This window comes from Poromitra crassiceps, assembly GCF_964638095.1.
Source record: "Poromitra crassiceps genome assembly, chromosome: 19".
NCBI lineage: Eukaryota > Metazoa > Chordata > Actinopteri > Beryciformes > Melamphaidae > Poromitra > Poromitra crassiceps.
This window is the reverse complement of record NC_139646.1, coordinates 16,197,651-16,207,650: the sequence shown is the minus strand read 5'-3', so window position 1 is coordinate 16,207,650 and position 10,000 is coordinate 16,197,651. Positions and strand designations below refer to the sequence as shown.

The 10,000-nt window shown below is 43.4% G+C and overlaps 1 protein-coding gene across 1 annotated transcript in view; it reads left to right on the top strand.

Moving 5' to 3' along the window:
• Positions 1 to 10,000, top strand: part of rptor (regulatory associated protein of MTOR, complex 1) — a 225,792-nt gene that overhangs the window by 74,971 nt on the left and 140,821 nt on the right. Inside the window, exon 5 of the mRNA XM_083656294.1 lies at positions 8,214 to 8,372. Coding sequence (XP_083512420.1) covers positions 8,214 to 8,372 — 159 coding nt within the window. The remainder of the gene's footprint in view (positions 1 to 8,213; positions 8,373 to 10,000) is intronic.

The window sequence follows — 10,000 nt, the reverse complement described above, 5'->3', positions numbered from 1 at the left end:
CTCTGCCTGTCTCTCCTCTCTCCTCTGCCTGGCTCTCCTCTCTCCTCTGCCTGTCTCTCCTCTCTCCTCTGCCTGGCTCTCCTCTCTCCTCTGCCTGTCTCTCCTCTCTCGTCTGCCTGGCTCTCCTCTCTCCTCTGCCTGGCTCTCCTCTCTCCTCTGCCTGGCTCTCCTCTCTCCTCTGCCTGTCTCTCCTCTCTCCTCTGCCTGGCTCTCCTCTCTCCTCTGCCTGGCTCTCCTCTCTCCTCTGCCTGTCTCTCCTCTCTCCTCTGCCTGTCTCTCCTCTCTCCTCTGCCTGTCTCTCCTCTCTCCTCTGCCTGGCTCTCCTCTCTCCTCTGCCTGGCTCTCCTCTCTCCTCTTCCTGGCTCTCCTCTCTCCTCTGCCTCTCTCTCCTCTCTCCTCTGCCTGTCTCTCCTCTCTCCTCTGCCTGTCTCTCCTCTCTCCTCTGCCTGGCTCTCCTCTCACCTCTGCCTGGCTCTCCTCTCTCCTCTGCCTGTCTCTCTCTACCTGTGTCTCTCTGGCTGCCTGTTACTTTTGCGTGTACGTTCCATCTTAACAAGCCCGGTGTTGGTTGGTGCTGAAGTGTTGATACAGCGGTGGTGACGAGGAGGACAGAGGTCACCTTTATTCATTTCCTGTCCTTGACAACAAGTGGCTGCAGCTGTCTCTGCCATCCAAACAACGCGTCCTTTTTGTGTTTCCAGTCTGGCAACTTGAAAGCCTTTTTCACAAAAATGATGATGAAAAGCATGCGTTTTATTCATACGAGAGGCACAGTGAAGTTGTCAACAAATATTCACTGGCACTGATCCTTGAAAATAAAATAGGCCTATATTTATTACACGCAGATTTGCAATGCTTTTTACCTGGAGATCATACTGCGCATATATGATATGATTGTATGATCATTCTGACACCCATGTTGTGTTGCTGCTATGTGACAACAGGCAACAATATGTTCTGCAGGAAATGTATTTTGTGGTTGCATTTCCCATTTTCTAGATTACTATACTGTAAATTGGCTTAGGGAAAAACGAAACCGTGTGTGTGTGTGTGTGTGTGTGCGTGTGTGCGTGCGTGCGTGCGTGAAATTACTCAAATTAGCATGGAGGATGCCCCCTCAACTTACAAATCGATCGCAAAAAAATATTGTTAAAATATCGTATCGTTATCGTGAACCCAGTATCGTGTATCGTATCGTATCGTGAACTGAGTGTATCGTGACACCCCTAGTGTATAGCATATATATTGTATATAAATAAAGGCCTGTCTATCAGTGCCGCGGCTTATATAACGACACGGTAAGTACGTCTGAAATCCACGAGTTGAGAGGATTTGGATTCAGCATACGGTATATGTTGTATTGTCTGTCTGTGGACAGATTTTGCAAAACCGATGCAGTCACAAAACTTTACAGTTCTGTAGTTGACATCAAATGAAGGTCGAGTTCGAAAATGGCCGTGATCTGAGCGAGGGGGCCGCCCACCCCACACAATTTACACCCCCTGGCCCATATTCGTGTGATCGCATCGCAAGATGGTCTCTACTTTAAGTTGAATACATGTTTTCATATTGCTTTTTATTTGTTCCATGATAATTCAAAATTAGTAAATAAGTAAATAAACAAAATGCTTATTTTCAAGTCAGCTAATTTAGTCAGTGGAAAAAAAAGGCCTGGGTTGTCCAAACTGAGCTCCAACTAGGTATTTAACCCCTCATACACATACCCTCAAGAAAGAAACTGTTGTTGTTGTTGTTGTTGTTGTTAACCAAACTCTACCAACCGTTTGTGCTCGTAGACGAACACAATGTTCTTAAAGGTTGATCCACTACGATATAAGTAGTACACTTTTTCACTGATTGCAACGTGTTGCTGGATTTGCTGTCTCGAGTTGTTTGCTTCCTGTCGCTGGGGGCGTTGCCAGTTTTGTTGTCCAAAATGTTGTGAGTGACAGACAGCCACAGCCTCCCCTTCTTAGCGCTTAACAGACTTATTGTGATTGCATCGTGAATGCTTACGGTACTGTACTTTGGAAAGGTCACCTGTTCTTTGGATGTGACACGATGAGGATGATGAATGGTGACGGCAGTGAGCCCGCACAAAACACAGCGTTCAAAGAGTTTGCTCCCTGTGGCCTAGACGGATATAATGGAGGTGTTTTACAGTGGGAGGTGTGGGCTAAAGAAGGGATGAGGGAGGTGAGGGAGGCAGACAGCTGCAGTTTGTACTGCCTGGAGGGAGAGGGTCCCCGCAGGGTGCCGGGGCTCCCCCTTCAGGCCAACATGTGTACAGTTAGGAGGAAAAGTTTCTCTCTCCGTTAATCTCTTTCTGTCTCTCCCTCCATCTCTCCTGCCCGGTCACCTTCTTGGGTAACTCACACACAAACACTCATACCCCACCCCCCCATACAATTCTGATTGGGATATTACAATTAAAATTAATTATATTAAATTTAATCTCCTAGGTGCATCTCTCTCTCTCTCATACATATGAATGTCTCTCTCTCTCTATGCCAGTTCAATTGAATGTGCTTTAGTGTCATGAATGTTAATGAGCAGCCGTGCCAAAGGATCTAAATATGATTGAGATTCATCAGAAAATAACAAATACATGCAGATAAAGCGTCCGTCTTCTCTCTCTCTCTCTCTCTCTCTCTCTCTCTCTCTCTCTCTCTCTCTCTCTCTTTCCTCAAGTCACACACCTCCCTCTTCCACAATATTCTGACAGTTATAAGTCATATCCCTCCACCCATCCCCACCCCCCCGTTTCCCATACAAGCTCTGATTTCAGACGCTACACCTGCATCACTGCAGGAGGACCCTCAGTAACACCATTATCCCGCTCAGACACCGCTTGATATCATCAGGACCAACGCTGAGCCTCAGTCTCGGCATTCAGACGCCCCCATGTGATTATACCCAAATTGAATCAGTCTGCCAGCTCCACTATCAAGGCGTCTTCTCACTTCACTTTAAAACTCATCCAGTTAGCTGGAACTAAAGTGTGGTGTCTCTGCTCAAACTCATCCAGTTAGGCTGGAACTAAAGTGTGGTGTCTCTGCTCCAGGACGGTGCAAGGTTTCATTGTTTGTGGCCCGGCCTCGGTGGTTGAGCGACGACAAGGTTGGCTGCTATTAACAATGAGCATGTATTCATTTTCTTCCTCAAAGCAAGCCTTTCAGTATCGTCGCAGCCTGTTTCGTTAGCATTGCCCAAACATATAAATTCCGCAGCTCAATTATGGCTACTTTGGCCAAGAGTAAAGCTACAATAGACCCAGTCAATGCTGGATATGCTTGTGTTGACAGTACATGCACCATTACAGCCTGTGTCGATGATCTGTGTGGCCGTGTTGCACAATGTACCTGCACTGAAAAGGTACTGCCATACCTATTTCGAGAAACGGCGCTATATAATAATAATAATAACAATAACAATAACAATAAACTTTTATTTGTATCCACCTTATTTCAGGTGTAATAGACTGTTTTACAGTCTATGGTTTTAACTTGACAAAAAAAACGTCTATGAGGATTTTACAGCAGAGCCATTCTGCTCTACAGCTGTGTCGTTCGGGTGCTGGGATAATGTAATGCATTTTTGGGTAGTCGGCTACTGTGGCTAATGCTAGCGTCTAGTGTAATAGTTACTTTACATGGCAGTAAAACGCCACTGAATGACCAAATTGATTTAACTTTTAACCATTTCGAGTAACACTGTTTCCATACGGACCCCCAGCGTTGGTTAGTTGTTTATAACGTGACTATATTTATAACTTTTATAACATACTCCAGTTTCCGGTTTATAATTCGGGTCTGCAGCCGAGTATAACAAAGGAAATGGCAAGCTGCAACAATGAGTCACGTTAAACCGGACCTTGTACCCACAATTATTTTTTACAGTGGGACATTCAAAAATAAGGTGGATAGCACCTTGTGCTTTACATGCAAAAATATTAAAATAAGAGCAAATAAAACCACAACATAAAAGAAAATACCTTAAAACCAATTATTGGTACATAATAATAGTAACATAATAATAATAAAAGTTAATAACAAAATAAGAGTAAAAACTTGCATGGGGTTAAAACGCAAAATAAAAGATCATTTAGCTAAAAGCCTTCCAATAGAGGTACGTTTTGAGCTCCTTTTTAAAACCTACAACAGAACCAGTACTTTACTCTATTTCGTTGTTTTTCACGCACCATATACCATCACCAGCCTGCGTAAGATTCACACGCAGAAATGTTAAACTTGCTGATTTACCCACAAATTAAAGGTGCGTGTGTAGCATTTTGTCTCCCTCAAAATTAAGACCAAAGTTTCCATAAATCCTGTTGCTCGCTGTCACACAGAGGATGCACCCCCCCCACACCACCCCAATGAGATAATGAAATATATAGAGGCACAACCTTTGATTAAATATAACTCATAGGTTTTGGGATGGGATTTAATCAGTTTTCTTTTACACTCATGAGGAGTGATGGTGTGCCATATAATTCAGATATAGCAGTTAAAGTTTTATATATTCATTTATAACCGTGTCTCTCTGTTTCTTTTGTACAATCTGAACTGAACAAGAGAGAGGAGAAGGGGACAGGACAGAGAGAGAGAGAGGAATAAGGGGAGGAGTGAAGAGAGAGACAGCAACATTCAGTAATGTCATGGCCTGGCAAATGGCATGCATTCTCTGTGTGTAGAGGTGAGAGGGCACACGTGAATTTACAACTGTATCTTTCCAGAGCTATCAGCACATATTCAAGGTGCTCCGTCAGTGATAGTCATCAGGTAACAGAAATACTCACCAACTGCTGTCTGCTTCAGATGTGTCTGCTTCAGATGTGTCTGCTTCAGATGTGTCTGCTTCAGATGTGGCTCCAGGATACTTGAGTTTTAAATGTTTAAGTGCTGGAATGTCATTCTGTTTTGCAGAGGTTACACTCTGCTGTATTGTTGGGTTACTTTGAAACATTCCCAGACTTTGTTTTGAGATGTTTTTGGAAAGTTTTTGCCGGTTTAGTTGTATTTTCAGCTAACTTGAATCAGAGAAAGAGATGTCTTCTTTTCCTCTGTATGGCATGCTGGTCAGTTTGACTTAACAGTACACATCTTTCTTGCATATAACCTGGGAAAAAATGTATGAAATACAATTGAGTATGTGGACTTTGTTTGTTTGTCTGTTTCAACAGACAAACAGCTCGGCCACAGCTATGCCGTTTTACGTGCGATCGAGTTGAAACCTTCAGGGTGTGTAAAGGGCACCCGTGCGTGTGACCTGACGGAGCCGGATTTTCTAATTAGGCTAATTAGCTAATGATGTGATGTCATCAGTGATGATGTCATCAGTGATTATGTCAAAAGTGATGTCATAAGGGCGCACACACACAAGGAGGCATTGTGACAAGACTGATCAGTGATGTCACACACACACACACACACACACAAGGAGGCATTGTGACAAGATTGATCAGTGATGTCATAATGGGGCACACACACACACACGGAGGCATTGTGACATCACTGATGCAATAACATTTAGTGAGCAACACACACACCCCCCGCGCCAATAGGGCAGGCGAGGCTGAACTACGGGCGAGGCCGTAGGCATGCCTAGTGTATATATATTTGTGTATGTGTGTGTGTGTGTGTGTGTGTGTGTGTGTGTGTGTGAAAATCCACACTGACAAATTAGGGGAATTGACTTTGACTAATTGTTGGAGTGCTCAGCTAAAAAACAGCCAGCATGTGCGTCACAGAAGGCCTAAGAGTGAGTTTCATTGCACTCAGAGAAGTGGGTCGTCGTGACTCTTTGCTAATTGTCCACCATAGAATGTCTCTAATTAAAAGAAGCAGCGGTAAGTCTTGTTTATGTATTTCACCGTTGGGTGTTTCTCTCGTCGGAAGGCCACTGACGCACGTAGCATAAAGAAATGCATAATGAAAACCAGTAGGACAACCCCCCCGTGGCCATGTAGCCCAATTTGAACATGATGTGCTTCTCTAGGTTTTCTGCCACCACCTTCTCTCTACCTCTCCCTTTTCTGCTACTTGTTGGATTCATATGAACCTCACCGATCCTGGCTGATGTATCCGTAGGTGCTGCATCATTTAGGTCTGACATGATGAATAAAGAAGTAAGGCTTGGTCTGCTCTGCTTTCTCCCTCTCTGTGGATTTGCAGGCATGATTAGTGGTAGAAACTTTGACTTTGTTATAGTCTCACTTACCAGACCCATCTCCACATTAGCGCTATGCCACCGCTGGACAAAGGTCTGGCTCAACCTACTATCATTCTTGTAAAGGGGGGAAAAAACTCTGCCTTCTTTGCATTTCTTTAAACCAATCACAATCTTCTAGGGCGGCACGAAGCGCACAGGAGGCGGTGACAGTGCTGTTGCAAAATAGCGTTGGGCGGAACTTATTTTGGTGGAACAAATGGCTACATCTCCGTAAAAGAAAATACCACATAAAACGGTAAAAAAAATTTTTTTAACTTGCCATTTTCAGTGTGTAGCTCGCAGGTGGTTGTTGTTTCATGCAGAGTTTGAAATCACGCAGATATCGTTTTTGTCGACTGCCTCTCTGGTTTTCAACTGGTTATCAAAGTGCTAATATGTTAAATCATATCATATCTGTGGTCCCTTTTAGGTGTATATTGCTGGTCTTATTGATCAGAATATAAGAGTGCCACAATCACTCACATCGACTGATTGAAGCTGAACCTAGCATTTGAGTTGTGTTTTTGAGAAGGCACTTGTTGCTGTTTCTTGCCACCATCTTCTCGCTTCTTACTAAACGAATAGTCCTGGTCCTCAGTTCTGATTGGCTGAATCACATTCAAAGTTGTTGTACAATAACCAATAAATGCAATGTTGCCTGTGACTGCATATACTGTAAATATGGAAGCTTTGACCAGGAATCGGCACTCATACTGCCACTTAAAATGTGGTTTGGCAGAAGAATAACATGTAATACGGTAATTATATTATTTAATTTAGTGCCCGACCGATACTGGATTTTTGAAGCCGATGCCGATGCCGATATTAGGGAGTAAAACATTTCTGACATCGATATATCGGCCGATATTCTTATATTACCGGTATACACATTATATTACACAATGTTTTTGCAATGATCCCTCAAATATCAAACACTCGACAAAGATATGACTTGACATGGCTTGAGATATGTAATGTAGGGAGGATATTTTACAGCTTATCAATAAACTTTATTGTCCAAAATTACATCAATGCAATGAAACTGTAAACTGAACTGGGAATTTAATAATTATAAATAACTAGAAATACAAAAGCACAAATAGAACAAATATAAAATATAACTTGAGTTAAGAAAAAAGATCAAATATACACAACATGCTGTCTATAACTTAAAAAATACTAAATAAAAAAATATCTGCATATCGGCCAACACATCGGCCGATACCGATATATATCGGTGGACCGATATATCGGTCGGGCTCTAATTTAATTATGATTGATTGAAAATCAAATGTATTGAACATTTGAATTCTCTGTATGCATGCATGCTAAATAATGCCTTTTTGCATTGCTGCTTCATGTTGTGCCAAGCAACCCCTCTATGCTGTTCATGTTCACTATAAAGTCACTGTAAAGCATACGCAATCAGAGGTTATTACTTGATTTGACATGCTTCTGTAGTCTATATGGTCACAATAAGTAAGTCACATCTGTCAGTGTTTCCCACAGGTTGGCAGGCATCGGGAGGGGTGTTATTGACGACTTGTTATTGACGTTTCATTTAACGAGCCCAGTAACTCATACATTTTCAGCCACTAATGTCTCTCAATCTAGTCAAACCTAATGGCATTTTGCAACATTAGCTGACGATCATACTTCCATCTGATTATCCAGGCTACATTTCACAGTCTCCCTATTCACTTTGTGCCGGCACAGTCAAAACCGCACCTCGAAAGTTGCACAGAATGCGTCACATTGTAAGTTCAATGAATTATGATCATTGTAGTTCAGTAAAAACACTTTTGGCGCTTGGCAGCATCACGGCAGCCAAACTGACGGGCCGTCAACTTACCTGGGAGGGCCGCACAATAATTGTATGGGAAAATAACCACATACCCTTTTTCATTTGACAAACTGCACTCTTTCCTACTCGTCTAACATGACATGAAAACGTAAACAATCTTGCTGACATGTTGTTGCTGTCTCTTCCCCCGGCTCAGGCACGTTACAAGCAGAGTCTGGACCCCACGGTGGACGAGGTGAAGAAGCTGTGCACGTCGCTGCGCCGCAACGCCAAGGAGGAGCGCGTCCTCTTTCACTACAACGGCCACGGTGTCCCTCGACCCACCGTCAACGGGGAGATCTGGGTCTTTAACAAGGTGCCACAAGCACACACGTAGAAATGATTAGACGGGCATACTATATACACAGATGTGGCAGTTATCGACTCTTTTTGACCTCACAGCCAACTGTAAACACCTAGATTCATCCTAAAGTCCATGAAAATCCATGAAAATGGCATTCCAGACTATTTAACCTCCTTATCTTGACGTATTTCCGAGTTAAACGTTGAGGGACCAGAGACTGGGAGCACTTTGATTGGACAACAGGCCGCTAGAGAGACGTGACAAAATGCTTGGCGAGTTTGAATAGTTAAAAGTGGGTGCCTCACTAGCGTCAGTACAAACCAGTATGGAGTCTGACAGCGACGATTAGTATGCTAGCCTCACCTCGCTAATGTTAGCCTCCATTCAGTTGTGAAGGACTACAGTACTCCCCCCCCCCCCCCCCCCCCACCTCATCTCCCCCGTTACCAGAGCAGGCAGGCTTACCCCTCGAGCTACTACTTCTTTTGGCATACTTTAGTCGGGTTTCCATCCACCTGTTTTTATGCGAAATTTCAATTTGCGCATAAAAAAACAAGTGGAAACACTGCAAAAACCTCCAAATGTCGCAAAAAAGTTTTCACGCTTGAGGGAGGTGGAAAAGTCGGGTCTATCGATAAAAGGAAAATGCCATATGTGCAGTGGAAACAGTTTAAGCGATATTCTGTTGTCTCTCCATTCAAAAAAAACAGTTTGCCTTGATCACTGCAAAACATGACATGCCGTGTAGGGCAATAGGGCTACACACGGTAAATAATGGTAAATAGGCTACGCAGCACAATACCCGCCGTGGTAAACAGAAGAAGACTGGGATATTAAATTTAAGGCGACTCTCTTCTAGAATTGAGTGAAATTGCATTCACTTACTATCTGCATGCTCCGTGGATTATAACGTTATGCTTGTCGAGGTAATCCTGGTAATCCAGGAATTGCATTATGGTACCTTTGTCTACTTGTAGATCATCAAGAAACTTCAAATGAATAACGTTAGATGTGTTTTATAGAGCTGTATATCGGGTCTAGCAGCTGATCAGCAGCTCAGGCAGCCTCAAACACGAGGTGATTGACAGCTCTATAATTCGCATAACAGCAGCGGATGGAAACGCGCATTATTTTGCATTTTCTTTTGCCGACTTTCTGAAAATTTGATTAAAATTTGCGATACCTTTGGATGGAAACCCAGCTATTGTTAAATAGGTGCACTCTATGACCGGGGATGGGATCTAAAATAGTTAAAAAAGAAATTTTTCATTTCAGCTCGACATTAACTTTGGATTCCAGTGCACGAGCAGCATGTCGTGACCTCAGGGCTGGGCCACCATTGCACTAAACTCACCAACGTGCAAATCAGACATAAAAATCGCACACTTCTTCATCGCCCTGTCCTATAAGTAAGCACCCACTCACTGCTGTCTGCTCTGGGCTGGTGCCTCCACCTCCCCAGTATGCCCTTGGGCCTTGTCTCCTCTCCTCCTTCTCTGCTTGCCGCCATCCTCTTTCCCTCCTCGTTTTATTCCGTATACTGATGAACCCTATAAAAAGAAGCTGCTGTGTCAGTGTGGCTAAGAACGGCCGAGCAGGAGATCAATGGGGATTCGGATCCGGCGTGGAAGCTGCAGGAA